We start from the raw sequence: 17,362 nt of genomic DNA, 5'->3' as shown, positions 1-17,362 counted from the left end.
CAATTTCAGACAGTTGATTGATTGGCTGACGGGAAAGCAGTGGTTTTAAAGTTAATGATTCTAGACAGTTTCTTGGTTATCATAGGAAACAATTTTTTTTTAATCTAACGTTTTGATAAAACCTCTGATACGTTGACCTTGATTTAACCTTATTCTGAATCTTAAGAGGATTTTCTCCGTGAATATAAAAAGAGATTTGATCGGAATGTGCCAGTAGCTTACCGATAAAATGCATCATTTTCTATATTATTTTGTCTTGAGTTTCATAAAATTTCAAATATATCGCATGCAGTAAAAGCTAAGATGACTATTTGTCCATTTTTGTATGACCCGTTCTGGTAAGAGAGGTGCTCCACAAATTGTTCAAAGTTGGGTAGGTACTTTTTAGGGGGCAGAAAGCAAGACTAACCCACTTTGTCTTTAAGACTGTGAATTTTCAGTTTCTTTTAGAGTTAACAAAAGTAGGCCCTTTAAAAGCTGATGATAATTAGGAGCTTAATATTTTCTTGCAGGATATCCACCAGTTTTTTGGGTTGCAAGATACCTTATAGAGGATATTTGTTGAGGAAATTTCTTGTTTGTAGTGTTATATCCGTACTCTCATCAGCACCTCTGATTTGGGACTAGGAGGAATTAAGAGCATTTGCTATTTCTTATCTCCATTCAATCAGGCAGCAAATACTGAGTGTCTACTGAATCTCAGCAACTAGAGCCCAGTGGGCAGCAAGAGGCCAGGTCTCTGTTCTCAAGGACTTTACATTCTAGAGGACAGACAGATTATAAATGTGTGTTCAAATATCAGGTAGTGATGAGTGCTTTGGAAATAATATAAGATGTGCCAGAGTGACTGGGAGACTGCTTCTGGTGAGTGGTAGGGGAAAGCCTCTTTGAGACAACATTTAAACTGAGACTTGAATGGCAGGAACGGAGGGGCATGGCAGGCAGAAGGAACCACTGGCCAGCGGCCCAAGGCAGGGACAAATAGGAAGTGCTCTAGAACCGAAAAAAAGACTAGTGATGCTGATAGTACTGAGAAAGAGGGCGACAAAGTGGCTGGTAGGCAGGGTCCTGCAGCCTGTGGTAGGCTAGCTGTATGGGAATCTGTTGGAAGTTTAAACTGAGAAGTGGTAGATCTGAGGGGCTGAATTTTGGGAGTCAGTAGTTCTGTCTTGGACAGGTGAAGATTCAGATGCCCAGTGGACATCCAAGTGGAGATGTTAGGCCAGTAGTTGGGCTCCTAAGAGGCTAGAGTCACACTTAACAGTACCTAGATTTTTAGAGTCATGAGACTTTTAAGGTTTTTAAGGTCATTTATGCAGAAATAGACTATTAATGCAGAAGAAGAGGGGCAGGCCTGCCATGTACATCTGTGCTAACCTTGTAATTTGGACCCTCTAGACTTTGGCAAATCTGTGTGTAGTGGTGCTGAGCAAGGGGTCCAGGTCCTACTTACTTCATAACTTGGGTTGGCTTGGCTGCTTTGTGTCAGATTACATGGTTGCTTAAAGCCATGTTTATGTTCAGTTACTAGAACAGAGTTTAAACAAACCCTAGTCCAACCACCTATGGATTTCAATTCAGTTTCAGAGTATGTCACATTCAGGATTTTATGTCAAGATGAAATGATCCCATAATCTAGTGATGCCTCACCTATCCAGTTATTGGAAGCATGTAGTTAGCAACTTCAGTTATCCAAAATGTAGAAAAAACTTACTAAAGAAAAACTGAAATCTCTTGAGCAGCACAAAATTGATATCTTAAAGTCCACTTACAGGATTCAGGACTTTTCTTGTAGAATCTGTCATCTCTAATACCCTGCTTATTTTTATTTCAGAAAGCAATCCCCACTCACTGGTTATTAGATAACCTGGTCCCTAAGAGATGAGGCTCAGCCTGTTAGATGCAGTTGTGGAGCAGCCCTACTGGAGATAAGTCATGACGTGGCAGGAAGGCATGTTGAAGAGATGGTCTGTGGGCTCCCAGGAGATATAATAGTTGGTCCCTATAATCTAATATGGTTCCACAACCAACCAAAAAAACAACTCATGTCTGATGTCTTTATTTGTAGTAAAACTTGTATATTTGGAAATCAGAAAGATATACAGAAAAGTTTGTATATTTGTGGATTAAATGAAAAAAAAAAGATGGTAAAATTGAAAGATAGTTTAGTTGATTAAGACTTCAGCAGAGAGAACTGATTTTTGAATGATATCACCTTAGGGGGAAGTCTGTAGGTATATCCCAGGGCTTACAATGTTGGTGTCAGTACCTGGGATGAGGCTATAGAGGGCTTAGGGCATGCTTTCCAGGTTCATAGATGACTTAAGCACAGGTGGAACAGCAAGCATGTTGAATGCAAGAGTGAAGATCAAAGAGATCTTGATGAACTGGCTAGAGTTCCTGTTATTCATGACTGTATAACAAGCCACCTCAAAATTAGTGACTTTAAATTACAGCAACTCAGATTTTACCCATTAACCTGCACTGGGGACAGGGCTTAGTGTCACTTAGTCTCAGCTGGAGAGGCTCAAAGGCTGGAGGCTAGAGTTATCTGAAATCTTGACCATGTGTCTGGTGGTGGATGTTGGCACTGGCTCAGGTTCGGCTGGTGGTGGAACACCTGCGTGTGAACTTGACATGTTGTTGCTTGATTTCCTCACATGGTAGAGGTTGGATTCCCAGGGCAAGTATCCAGAAGATAAGGAGAGTGGGAGGGGCAAACTCAGTATCACCTTTCATGACTAAGCCTCAGAAGTCAGAGAGTATTACGTTTGCTGTATTCTCTTGGTGTGAAGTCCAGCCTCCATTAAAAGGAAAGAGAGATTAGGTTATCCCATTTGATGGGAGGAGTGTCAACTAATTTGCAGATATGATTTAAAACATGAGAATCTATCTGCTCACCAAAAATTGTTTCTCTTCTTCCTACATATAAAATGCACCTCCCCAAATGTCATTTGTTACGGCATTGGACTCAGACTTAAGATCCAAGAGCTCATCTAGTCAGAATCTTGTTCTTCAAGTTCAGTCCCTTGAACATAGTTCCTCTTGATCTGAAGACCTGTGAATTAAGAGGATAAGAAAGATATATCCATGTCCCCCACCTACACATACACATAGGACAGGATAACTGGTACAGACAGTTGTATTTAGAAAGAGGGAAAACGGGAGGCACATAGCAGTCACGAGGCCATAACAGTTCCGAAAGCTAGCCAGGCATATGGAGCCATTTCTTTGATTAGAGCTTGGTCTTACTACTTGTGATAATTGGCTCTGCCCTCTGGCTTTTGGGTCTGTTCTCTGAGTTTTCCTTCCCTTTTTATAAAAAGTAACACAACATTGTAAAATGACTATTACTCAATAAAAAAACAGTTTAAAAAATTGTAATGTATGTTTGCCTCTGAGTGGTATTTTCAGCCTGCTTTTTGCCTGATGAAGATTGGAGTCCAAGGGCCTCTTTTCAGTGTGTAGGATCTCTGTCCCTTTCAGCTTAAGCTGATATAAATTCTTTAAAGAACTTTGTGGATTTCTTATGAATCAATTTGTAATCAACTCTGTTAGACAAAGGCAACACCCACAAATCACTTCGAAAAAAGCTCTCCTGTACCTTAGGTGCCTTGTAAAACTTTTGGGAAACAATGCCCTTAGTTTGAAAAGGTCTGGGTCATCATATTAGATCTTTTTGCAGACTTTAAATAAAGTTTTACACTTGCATTCATAGTTTCCTGACAGCACTCTGGATTCAGGCTTTGCCCAGGAGCCATTTATTAATTGTGGCATCATTTGCCTTCTGATGAGTCTAGGGATGAGAGAGTTTTATTTTCAAACCTAGTAAGTCCTGGATCCTTTATCTTTCACAGTTCTTTTTCAGCTTATCTCTCTCCTCTTAGATTTCTTTATAGGGGGCAAAGAAGCCAGACACTTTGAACAGTCCACCTGGAAATTTCCTTATCCGGATCATCCAGTTCACTAGGTGCATCTTTTATTTTCCATGCTGCCACAGGCAGTGGCATTACTCAACTTTCTGCCTCTGCTGAGTCAGATCTTCTTTTTTCCTCCTTCCAACAGCTTTCCCTTTGCTTTCCTTTAGGACCCGTTGAGGGCCCTGAGGCTTCCACTAACACTGTCCTTAAGGTCCTTCCTGCTTGCCTCATCCTCAGAGCACACAATGGAGAGTGAAGGGAACAGGCCGGATCATGTAGGGCCTTATAGACCATCATAAAGACTTTGAATTTCAGTTTGAGTAAGAAGGGAAACCCCTGGAGGATGTTGAAAAGTAGAGTGAACTGATCTGATCTATGTTTTGAAAGCATTCCTCTAAATGCAAATATAGACGCAGAGATACCATTAAAGGAGTGGCTTAAGAAATCCAGGTGAGTGGTGATGACTCTTTGGACCTGGGAGTGGTGAGAATTTGTCAGATTCTGTTTACATTTTTAACATTAGCAAACAGGTTTGCAGATGGTTAGAACAGATAGGCGGGAAAGAGGTTTTTGACTGGAGCCAATGGAATAGTTTTGTACGATGTACGGAAATGGGGAAGACTTCAGGAGAACAGGCTTTTCAGGGAGGGAGTAGAATCATCATTCCCTTTTGAACATGTAAAGTTTAAGATTCTAGAAGGCATGTAAGTGGATATGTCAAGGGGGCAGTTGGCTTCAGGGAACAGTTCTGGTCTGCCTATGCATTTGGAAGTTGTCATATGTAGATGGCATTTAAAGCCAGGAGCCTTGATAGAAAGTGTGAGCCGAGGGCAGTCTAGCCTTTCTTGGTTAGGGACACAGGAGCAGCCCACAAAGGAGATTGTGAAGGTGTGGCCAGCGAGGTAGAAGGAGAAGCCAGAGGAAGTGGTGTCCTAGAAACCACATGACAAATGTATTTCATGAAAACAGGTAAAGACTCTGTATCTGTCATTAGATTTAACAACTACTGGAGGTCTTTGTAGTAGGTACTAGAGTGAGTTCTAAAGCGACCTTGATTGAGGTGAGAAGAAACAGACTATAGAATTTTTTTCCGGGTATTTGTTTTAAAGTACAGAAGTAAAATGGGCAGAAATAGGGGTCAAAAAGTTTGTGTGTGTGTATGTTTTAATATGAAGGAAATTAAAGCTTGTCTTCTGCCAGGAATAATTTTGTGGAAAGGGAAAATTGATGGTGCAGGAAAGAGCAGAACATTGCTGGAACTATGCTCCTGACTAGATGGGGAGGGATGGGCTTAAGTGGAGCATGGGTGTTCATCCCTAGTAATAGGAGAGAAGATGGTAATAGGACAGCAGCACAGATGTGGGCAGGTTGGGAGATGTGAGAATGCGTACCTGTTTTCTCCTGATTGCTTCAGTTTCCTCAGTGAAATAGCAAGATGGCGGGGAGGAGAAAGTGTGATGAAGTTATCCAGGAAAGTGAAAGAATAAAAATGTGGTAGGATTCTGGGTGGTACCAAGGATTCCCTCAGGTTATTAATCAGGACTTGAAAGCGAGCCCATCTGTGGCTGTGCAGTTTGAGTCTCCAGTAATGGTCAGCCTCTCAGGTACTGGCATAGAGAAGGCAGAGAGTTGGTGGGGTTTCATTTTTTCCTCCAGTGGATGTTATGGTGGGAAGATTGTCCAAGGGAACTGAGGATAGCTGTGAGTGAAAGGAGACAATGGATGATAAGCAAAGTGAAGACTGCATGGGTCAGGGCAGGGAGGAGAGACAGTGAAGAAGGTAGTAGGATCTCTGAATTGTGTATCCTGGTGGAATCAGAATATTAGAAGGAGTGAGCTGGGAAATGAAGACTTGGTAGTTGAGTATAAGAATCTTGAAATTGAGGTTATCCATTCCTATTCAGACAATATTCTCGAGAGTGGCTTGATTCCAACAAAGATGGAAGGGGGTTCAGTTCCTTGGATCTGCTGTTCTGTACTTTTGGGCAAGTTGTTTAATCAGTGCTTCAGCTTCCTCATTTGTAAAATGGTAATTAAAGTAGTTCCTAATCCATTGAGTTATTAAGAGGAATAAATGAATGAACACATGTCAAGTCTTTAGCAGTGCCTGGTACATTTAATAAATGTTAGCTGTTATTGTTGTTACTTCTCTAAGTCTTAGATGGTGCTAGGGTCCATTGGAGAGAACTGAGAAACAGTCCCTGGGGCCAGTGACTCTTCTTGAGGGGCCAGGTGGTCCAACAGTGATTCATTGAAATCCACTTTTGTTGATAAATGTGCCCAGTTATGAGCCACTCCCCATATAATTCCCACACTGATAGCCTAATGACAAGCCCTGGTTTCTATCCCTGCCATAAGTTAGCTTTGTTATGGTGGTTTTACCTGAGATCCTAAGGCTTCTGTCATTTATACTAAGGAGCAAATTAAAACCAAGTCATGTGAATGTTGCTTAGAGGGCCTGAGATCTGTCTGTACAGGGGTCTTGAGAAATGAGCATGGAAAAAGCATAAATAGCTATCACCATAGTCCTGAATTTCTAGGAACATATGTGCAAATTATGTCCAGTCCTAGAACTCCCTGGGAATGATTTATAGTATCCTTTTTTGAGATCTTTGTGGCTCCATTGTCACTTATAGATAGTCAACTCTTTATACTCCCTTAGATCAAGAAGTTATTTTGTTACATTGATGAAGACTGTGTGCTTTTAAAGCCTTTCTTGATCTCCAGATGTAATTAAGTAATCATCGTGGCATTCTTAGATTCTCCAAAGGAGAATCAGCATTATGCCCAGCATGAAGTAAGATGCAGCAAAGCTTTTAAATTTCATACTGTTCATGCTTTACCTAAAAATGTTTAGGCTTATTCTTCTATTAGAGCTCTCAGAGACTCCAGAAGAACAGTTGTGAAATGAAAGGTTGGACCCTGAATTTAGTATATATCTTTTGAAGGTTAGGATATTGATTTACTGGACAGTGTTAGAGTTTTTAAACCTAATTCTGAGGCTGTTACCTAAGACACTGATGAAATTGAGACATGATCAGTGGAGGAAAGGCATTCAGGGCATTTAGCCAAGACTGTCAGAGAGTAAGAAGGAACTTGGGCCTTTCTGTCATTTCTCTTTGTATTGCATAAATGCCATTATTAAGACTGACAGGACTGAAAAGGTAAGGCCACCTAACTGCTGGATTCTTGTACCCTGGCAAAGAGTCATTGCCAAGGAGGGCTGTCATCTTCATTCCTTAGTGATTGGGTATTGGAGTTGCAGTCTGCTAACATCATCCTGTGTTCGGACGCCCACTGTAGAAATCAGGAGGAGAGAGCAGGGTCTCTTTTGGTTAGCTGTCATCTTACCTTCCTGCAAAATAGGATCTAATTCAGCTTGTGAGGATATACAAAACTATAGGACATAGGTTTGAAATAGGAGCGAGCAAGTGGAAGAAGGGAGGGGGGAGAGTGATTGATGGAAAGATTTTCCTACAGAATGAGAGAGATGAGGCTGTCTCTCCTTGTGACTGTCTAGGTGGGCAAGTGCAGGTCAGGGAAGCTGTCCTATAGCCCAGCACTGCCATGAACCCTTGCTCAGCCCTGTCTTATTCTCTTTCCCTTCCACCCGGCACAGACAGAAAGACTGAATGGGCCACTTATTTTCCTGGAAGTCTTTCATGAACATTGATTTCTTATCTGCATAGTTAGTAGCTATCAGGCAGCACTGATTTCAGTAAGTCCTCAGCTCTAAAGGACTTGGAGGATTACATTCTATGTTGTCCCTTAAAAATGGACCGATTTGCTTTAAGACTAGTTGAGCTGATTGATAGATACCATGTTTATAGAATCTTAGGACCCTGTTCTCCATTTTTATGTTTTGGGAAAGTTTTTATTTGTGAGCACAGGCTTTCTTTTTGGTGATGCCTTCCTGTACTTACCCTGCAGAGCTCATTTTCTTTTTACATTATTTCATTAGCTCCTAAGTATTCGTCTTGTACACATTATTATCTCACCTCATTGTACTGTAATTCTGTGTCTGTGTATCTGCTCGGCTGTAAGTGCCCCAAGGTTGGGGAGAAGGTCGCATTCACGTTTGTTTTACTGCAGTCTCCAGGACAAGTCTGAGATGACATATAAAGAACATATGTAGTGGGTATTCCATAAATGATGAATGAATGAATGAATGAATGAGTGAATGATATCCCAGTTTTAGAGCCTACATTCTGAATGTAGACCCTAAAACTAAAATGAGGATGCTGTGTTCATTGGCAAATTCTGTACCCTTTTCTCTCATTGGTTATGGAGCAGCTGCCTGATGTGTTTCATGGTGATCAGTCATGCGCTACATTTGATCGCTTGTTGATAATGTGTGGTGACAAGTGCTGTCATAATATGGCTGCTTTGGTTCCAAGGTTATTTCTTTCCCTTGGTTGAGTGTAAGTGGGTTTTACATTTTGAGATGCTAGCTTATGGAACCTGGTAGCTCATGTTAATTATTTATGTTCTGGGGGCATTTATCATTGTCTGACCTCTATAACCCCTGGTTTCCATTTGGATCAGAGATTCATGTGTGGTGAGTGCTGGGTGGATACTTAGTGTATCTAATGTGCCGTGAGCAACCTTTGGCTGAGTCTTGACCCTTGCTTGCTGCAAAATTGTAATTTCTAACTCATCTCAGAACCTTCATTATACTTTTTCACCTCACAAATCTGCTCTCAAGAAAAGATTTATTCTTTAAAGTGTATGGACTATCATTAATGTGACAATTTTTAACAGTCTTTCCTATTTCATTTAAAGTTTCCTGCCTGTTTTCTTTACCTGGCTTTTTAATGACTGAGGAGCGTTCTGGAGGGGAAAACCAACCAACCAACAAACAATGATTTGGTTTGAAGAAGACGTTTGTGAAGTTTGTTTTGGGGGGATGATGATGTTAGAAGGAGAGATTAAGAAACTCTTCCATTTTCTGTTTTTCACTAGTTTTGAGATGAGATTGGACAGAGTAGTAAAACCAGAGGCCTCCTTCCTGCCCTCCTTTCTTGCCCCAAGCACTTACTGTGCGGTAAGGCCTAAAATTAAGGTCTGGTATTATGTGTGCCTTCACATCTGGAGATGTCTGTCATGGACCAACTCCAAGTCTCCTCCCAAAAGTGCTCTTGTGGGCACGGTCTCCTTGCCAAATACCCCTCCAGGACCTCAGCCAGCTGACGTCTTGATTCTGGCCTCGTGAAGCCTGGAGCAAAGAAACCGACTGACCTCCAGAAGTTGGAGATCTTAAGTAGGTGGTGTCATAAACCTCTGCGTTTGTGATGACTTCTTACGGCGCGGCCGCGATAGAAACCTGATACAAGTGTTTATGGTTGAGTGTGTTTTCCTTGGTTTCATCTTCTTTGAAAAATCCAGGGATAGTCAAACCTTTTTGTTTAACATGAATGGCAAGAAACAGTCCACCCACCTAATGTTTCCATTTCATGTGAGGCATCCACGGCTTTAAATACCTAGAGGGAAGGCTCTGCTCTGCGTCCAACACACAGCTTACCATTTGGATTGATTTTACTCTATTGGATGAATCAGTGTTTCCCTTTGGACCATTTATTTTAACACCAAAGCCACATCTTTAGTCATTGTGGGCTCCAAAAGCAGTTCACTGATTATGGCCTCTTCTTCAAATACCTTTTTTATTGTAAAAGCCAGTGTTTCCAGACCTTCAAGTATTGAGACCTGATAAGGAGCAGAATAATAGACATTGTGTTATGAGTTGCTATACGTTTATTTTGCTTACCTTTTGAAAAAGTTGGAAAAACTGAAACTGCTCTGAGTGGCCAACAGTGAAGATTATGTATACACGAATAGAGTTAAATATTGTAATAAAATATTATAGTAAAATGATGATGACATTAATTTAGGGTGAATACTTTTTGTTATATATAATTAGCAATAAAAGGTAAGGAGGTTATATGAAATATTATAATTACTGTTTATAATTATTGCTACTCTTATATAGCAGAGCAAGCATTTCTGGCCCGAGCAGAGGGCCAGGGAAGAGGGGCCTGGGCAGGAAGGTTCTCTTAGACTCCTTTTGTGATTCTTGGTCCAGTGTTGTCAGGAGTGTGAATGTTTTCACCGAGGCAAACACTAGAGTTCTGGGAACGAAGTGGCTCAAGGTGGATGAACTCTTACTTCCCTGATGTGAAATTGCCCCTTCTTCATCCAGGAACATGAGAAAATGGAAACTGGTTAGCTAGGCCTTTGGGATCGCCAACATTTGACAAGGACAATGGGGGAAAATGTTCCACCTTGCCCTCCCCTGACTTTGTAGGCACTGACTGGATCCCTTCCACTGTGTGGAGCCCTCGATGCCCCTTGGTGCTTGGTGTGCTCCTCTCCTGCTCTTCCCCAGAGGGACATGAGGCAGAAGGCTTCTTTTTCTTTCAGTGATGATACTTCACAAAGGTGAGATTTAAAGGAGAGGCTCTCCACAGGGCGCCAGATTCTCCCATCACTGGAATTGTGTTCATTGAAGATTCCTTTGACTTAATAAGCAAGTATCTTAGACTGGCTAATGGCACTTATTAAGAATCACCATCACACCTTAATAATCACCATCACTAGCATGTGTTGCATAGTTAGTGTGAGCCGGGGCTATTTTGAAGACTTTGCATGATTTAATTGATTTAATCCTCATAGAAAGCCTATGAGGAAGGTTCAGAGATGTCCAGTGACTTGTCCAGGTTACGCGGTGATGATGAGGGGCGAGCCAGGACAGAATCCAGCTGGGTCTGCTCTGGGACTCGGACCCTCAGCCACTGTGCTGAGCCGCCTCTCCTGGATACTTAATGAGGGTTTGATTTAATTTGATGGCTTTCTTCCTCACATCTTGCAGTGATATCTGTAGGGGATGGGACTGGAAGTGAAGAGAGTGAAGACATTTTAGGGGGAGACATGTCTGTAGGGGAGTTGTTATGGGGACTCTGAAAAGAGATTTGGGCCACTGTCTTCCCATCCACCAAAGGCAGTAAGAATCTCACTCTCTTACAACCAGTATGAGAATTCAACTAAGAACCCCCAAATACTGTTTCTCTTCTTTGCTTCTCTCTGAACATTGACATCTTTTTTCTTTTCTTTTACTGTTCTAACTGCAGAAAGTGCTTATGTATGTTTGTGTGTATATATAATGAATTAAATGCTTTATTATTTAAATGTCATTTAAAAAATAGCACTTCACAAATATTCTTGAAGTGAAGGCCAATGAAAAGCAGCTAATCTCTTTGCTTCCTCACACAGTATTGGCTGGATCCTGCGAAAACCCTGGCTGAACACAAAGAACTGATCAACAGTAGGTATTTGATTTTAACTTTGTTAAAATTTGAGAATGATATAAAGTCCATTATGAAATGGGTGCAGAAACAGGCTTTAGTACTACAGAAATGAACATTAGCACTTGAGTGCCAGAAATATGGAAATGGGTGTGTGTGCATTGCCCAGTCTTTGCAAGCCCTGATTAGATTTGTGCTGATAAAGACCGAGTGGCTCTTAGTATTGAATTTGGCTTTTGGGTGCACCTGCCTTGGACTTTTGTCTGTGACTTTTCTATTATCTTTAAAATTTCACCTTAAAACAGAAGGGCAGAGAGGCACTGGTTTGAAAAAGGGGCATTCGACCTTTTAAAGTGCTTGAGTTTCTTGGGTGAAGGAGTGGTTTTGCCTTCACACAATTCAGCTGGCTGAGTCAGTAATTCAGGCGTGCCCTCCTAACCTGAAAGATTGCTATGGCTTCAGAAAAGACCCCACTATTTTGGTTTTGGTTTTATCAGTATGAATCTTTATAGGTGACTCAGAGCCTAATTAGTTATGTTCTTTAACATTGATTTCCATAGCCCAGGCTTTTATTTATAAATGTTGCATGTGCACACGCCCACACATTCGCAGTCCTTAAGTATGCAAAAGAGTAGTTATTTTAAAATCATCTTTATTAAAATTATGCTAAAATAGATAACATAAGATGTACCATTTTAACCATTTTTGAGTGTACACTTCAGCAGTGCTATGTACATTCATGTTGTTGTGCAACCATCATCACTATCCATCTCCAAAACTTTTTCATCTTCCTAAATGGAAACTGTATCATTAAACCGTATAGTGCTAATGTTCAAGTTATTACTGGTAAGACCTAGCAGATTCTTCTGGCCTTTCTTACCTCCATTCTGAGTCTGTACTTTCCATGTGTGTTGGCTCATTCCCTCTGGTAAAATTGGCCACATGGTGCTTTACAGACCCCAAGGGCAGGAACATAGCTGTGCCTCAGAAAGGAAATAGAAGCTAAGAACTGCAGAACCCTCGGAAACTCAGCGACTACTGTTTCTCTGAACATCAGCATCATTTTTGTTTCTCTCATTCGACTGGCTCTCTCTGCTTCTCCATGTCTATGATGGAAACCTCCACAGTTCCAAGTTAAGCCCTAGGCACAAGCAGGGGCTGACTGGCTGTCTCTGAATGGCAATTCCAAATGCTAGTGGGAGGAGTCTGACCAGCCTAGTTTGAGCTGGTAGCTCACTTCAGTCCACTCAGCCATGTCTGGGCTTTTCCATGGTCAGTGCACACACAGCTGCTGGGGGCCAGCATTCTGGATAGGACTGGGCATCAGGTTTTAAAGATGATGGAGCTGGTGACCTGTGAGATGATAAAGAACCCTCAAATATGTACCTTAGACTTCTTCAAGTTCTGCCTACTCAGCCTAAATGGGAGTAAATCCTAATTCAGAAAGAGTTTGTGACCTGCCATGGTTGAGAAGCTGCTTGGTAGCAGAGGGATGACCAAAGCCCTGGCCTTCTGAATTCTCAAACTATGTGCTTTCTGAATGAGCAGACTGCCCACTAAAGGCCGAGGGGAAGCACAGGGTTCATATGATTAGATATAAATGCAGATAACTTCCATGAGGTTTCCTCGTATGAACAGTAGGTGGTCCAATTTAAAAACTTTCATCCCTCAGGATCTAGAAATCTATACTTTATAATATATAATAATGAATGCGTATAATAATATGTATAGTAACAAATACAGTAAATACGTCTTGTCCATTTGAGCCACATGCTTAAAATATACCAGTTCAAAAATCAGAAAAATTTCAGGAATGATTATTTTAAAACAAATACACAGGTTTCTTATAAGAAAAAAGTTGGGGTTTCTATCCAAGTGATGAACATGGTATGAAATATTCTATGTAAATATCTATAATCTATAATGTAGTTACTTTCATATCCTAAATAAATGTCATCCTGTCAAAAATTTTGATGTACAACAAGAATAGAACACCGATATTACAGTTGAAGAAAGATTATATAACCAAAGATACATAATCTTTCATCTCATGAGATAGTTTGATAATTACTGAAGGAGACTGGCTTTCACGTCTCCAGTAGATTGGGTCAAAAGAGTATCTGTAAAAATGATGAAATATTTGCTAGTTACCAATATTCTCATAGGCAAGTCCTGATTGATTTATCCTGAGCTAATGGGAGACTCTGTTATCATTAAAGGCTTTGAAATTAGTCTCCACAAAAGGTAGATTAGAGGATTCTCAGTTTCTGGGTTCTGTATATTTTACTAAAGTAAAGCAATATTAACTTACTTGACATAATTTCTTAAAGGTAGACTCTGTGGAAAGACACAGATCAAGATGATAATTTAGGAATTTGCTTTGTCAGCGTCTGATTTTTCTAGTCAATCTTAGAATAGGAAGCCAGAAAATACTTGGCTAGATGTATCCTTGCTCCCAAACATCCAATTCTTTAGCCTTTGATTGATCTGTTAAACAGTGAGGTGTGTATGGGAGTATTTCCTTATTCTAAAGGTGGTGTAATTTTTTTCCCTGCGAGGCTGTGCAGAGTAGTGTGGCCAGCAAGCACTGAACTCTGGGTATTAGCGAACAAGATTCTTATCATTGTGATCTTAGGCAAATTGCTTTACCTCCTTGGAGCTTCACCTGCCTTACGTAAGTTACCAGGTGCTTGTTGAGAAGCAAGTGTGTAGGAAACATTTTTGTACATTATCAAATATGACCAAATGGTAATTTTTATTTTTGGACACAAGACATTTTATATGTAAGCAGGAAAGAGAGGGCTTGTTTGGACCAAAAGTCCTTGAAGAAAATTGGCCCTAACTGAATATTTCTAATTGTATGTTTTTCAAACTTCTGCTTAACTGCTCATCACTAAACACATTTAAAGTGGCTGGGCTTGATGAGTAGCGTGTAATTTGTCGTGTTCCAGAGAATTAAAAGCAACTCTGGAGTCTGGACAAGGCCTTCCTCCCTTTGTGCACTGTCTCAGCAGCATCTGCGCTCCTCTCTTCCCCTGATGCCAATTCTCGTGGCCCGCAGGCACAGCAGACCCATCTGCTCAGTAACACAGAGCGTGATTGACACAGACAGATCGGCAGAGGGTGGACTTCCTGGCTCTTCTAAATATTTCGTAGTCAGTGCCTCCCTGACATCCCTGTTCAGGGATAAAGGTCTACTTTTCAGAAATAAAAACAGTGATTAATAAACAGAAATCAAACGTATAGAATCAACTCTAATGATAAAAATTTTTTTAAGTTTCTTTTAAAATTTAGTTTCTGTATGTTTCTAGAAACCAGGGTGGGAAGGGATAAATTGGGAGTTGGAGATTTGCAAGTATTAACTACTGTATATAAAACAGATAAAAAACAAATTTCTTCTGTATATTCAATATCTTATGGTAGCCAATAATGAAAAAGAATATGAAAATGAATATATGTATGTATATGCATGACTGAAACATAATGCTGTATATCAGAAATTGACATATTGTAACTGACTGTACTTCAATTAAAAACATTTAGTTTCTGAAAAAGCTCCAGCATACTGAGTGCCTTACGCAGGAAGGCGTAGTAGATTAAGGGAGGGGAGCTTGGTCCTAGTATAGGTTGTCCTCTGTGTGCTAGGAACAGGGGTTCTACGAACAGAACATGTGTGTGGCATAATAGTAGTAAATAATAATATAGTTGATATATTATAAACTGCATTATGGCTTTATTACCTGTTATTCTATGTAATTTCCTCTCCCCAAGCTGTAAATTTGTGACTTAGTTAAAAATGAAAGCAGACTTTATGTCTGTTACACAGTATCAGAGACTTGGCATCTCCTTGTGTAGGTGGAAGTATTTTTACACAGGTGCCTGTTTCACATCTTTTTTATTTGTGTGGGAGAGCTGTTGTTAAAGAAAAGATTAGTAACGATGACCACTAATTGGTGTTCCAAGTAACAAATCCGTTTTAAAACAGATTTTATATTAAGTCTAGTTACCACACTGCTCAGAAGTATGCAGTTTTGGAAACAGTGCAAATTAGATTTATAGCCTCTGAAATAGAAATATTTCTAGTAAAAATATAACATCGTTGGCACCCAAGGGGCTTGTGTCCTTTTGCATGATATGAGTGTTTAATTATATTTTATATTTTCTCAGGTACAATTCCAGACTTTGTTTCATATATATTTGGCATTTGTGCATATAGCTCTTCTGAGTGTGGTAAATGACTGAGATAAGAAATGTCTTCTTAAATATGAAAGAACATACTCTTAGAGTCGGAAAAGTTTAAGGATGAGCCAAATATTGTTCCTAATCCTACCACATAGCTGATAGTTTTTGGGTTTTTTTAAGGTAAGAGATACACATAGTAAGAAATTTCTAACTTACCAGTGTTGCTAAGAGTAGAATTTCAATGTTCTCACCAAAAGGTAAAAAAGTAAATACGTGAGGGGATGGGTGTGTTAATTAACTTGATGGGGGGGGATGCTTTCACAATGTATACTTTAAATATCTTTTAATTTAATTTGTCAATTATACCTCAGTAAAGGTGGAGGAAAATGTTTCCAGTCCCTCTTCCCAAAGTTTGCCACTCTTAGTAATTTCTTATGTATTATTTTGTGGGGGAGGAGGACCAATATTTTAACAGATAATTTTCTCTTATACAAAATGGGTCATATTTCTGCAGTCAGAAATATAGCTTGGAGATCTTTTCCAATCAGTACATAAAGTACTCCCTCTGCCCATTTAAACAGTTGCATGGTACCATACATATACCCTGCAGTTGACTTTAATGATCCACTTGCTGCTGAGCATCTAAATTGTTTCCAGCTTTTTGCAGATTCTGGGGAGTAGGACTTTTTGCAACAGTCAGTGGCAGGTGAATGGTTTTAAAAACTATTTTGTTTATGAGTAATCTTTCTTCATTCTGAAAAAATACACATGTTGTAGAAAATGTGAAAATGGAAAAATTATAAATGAATGAAAGTTGTGCTTATCTCACTAACCAGAGATGAGAAGAACTGTTAACATTCTGGTGTATTTGGCCCTTGCTTTTTTCTTGTGTTTATGAGCACATAAACCCATACGTACATAAATAACTACATAGTTGAGGTTTTAATGTCACCAACTCTTGTTTTTTCATTTTGTATTTTCTGTGTCTCTAGAAATTCTTGTTGAGTATAATTTTTTAAACAACTTTATTGAGGTATCTTTGACACAAAATTTGTATATGTTTAAGGGGTACAGCTTGATGTTTTGACATGTGCATACATTATGAAAAGAGCATCACCATCAAGCTAAATAATTTATCTGTCATCTCTACGTAGTTACCAGTGTGTGGGTGGGGTTGGGGCGGGGTGAGAAGAGTTAAATTAAGATCTATCCTCTTAGCAAATTTCAGGTATGTAGTACAGCATCCTTAACTATTGTCACCGTGTTGTACATTAGATCCCCAGAAAACATTCATCTTGCATAACTGAAACTTTGTACCCTTTGACCAACATCTCCCTGTTTCCCCCTCCCCCTGCCACCATTCTACTCTCTGCATCTACGTGTGTGACCATTTTAGATTCTACATTTATATATTCTCATATATATATTATATATACAATATGTATATATGAGATTAGGCAGTATTTGTTGTTTTGTGTCTGGTTTGTTTTACCTAGCATAGTGTTCTCCAGGCTTATCCATGTTGTCACAAATGGGAGGATTTCCTTCTTTTTATGGCTGAATAATATTTTCTGTATATGTATAGCACATTTTCTTTGTCCATTCATCTGTTACTGAACACTTACATTATTTCCATGTCTTCACTTTTATAAATTATGCTGTGTTGAAAATAGGGATATATACAGCTCTTGGAGATCCCTGGTTTAATTTCTTTTTTAATAAATAACCAGTATTGGGATTGTTGGCTCATATGGTAGCTCTGTTTTGAACTTTTTGAGATCCTTTCATGCTGTTTTACCTAATGGTTACATCACTTTATATCCCCATCAACAGTGCATAAGGGGTTCCCTTTTCTCCACATTTTCACGAACACTTCTGTCTTTTTGACAGTAGCCATTCTTTTAGGTGTGAAATGATATCTCATTGTGGTTTTGATTTGCATTTTCCTGATAATTAGTAATA

The 17,362-nt window shown here is 39.7% G+C and overlaps 1 protein-coding gene across 2 annotated transcripts in view; it reads left to right on the top strand.

The window, feature by feature from the left end:
- Positions 1–17,362, top strand: part of EPB41L4A (erythrocyte membrane protein band 4.1 like 4A) — a 220,134-nt gene that overhangs the window by 103,168 nt on the left and 99,604 nt on the right. For both annotated transcript variants that reach the window (XM_072958158.1, XM_006203963.4), the window contains exon 4: positions 11,187–11,238. In XM_072958158.1, coding sequence (XP_072814259.1) covers positions 11,187–11,238 — 52 coding nt within the window. The remainder of the gene's footprint in view (positions 1–11,186; positions 11,239–17,362) is intronic.

The sequence above is a fragment of the Vicugna pacos genome, chromosome 3 (assembly GCF_048564905.1).
Source record: "Vicugna pacos chromosome 3, VicPac4, whole genome shotgun sequence".
NCBI lineage: Eukaryota > Metazoa > Chordata > Mammalia > Artiodactyla > Camelidae > Vicugna > Vicugna pacos.
Note: the sequence above shows the minus strand (reverse complement) of the source record. Positions and strands in the feature narration are given on the sequence as shown.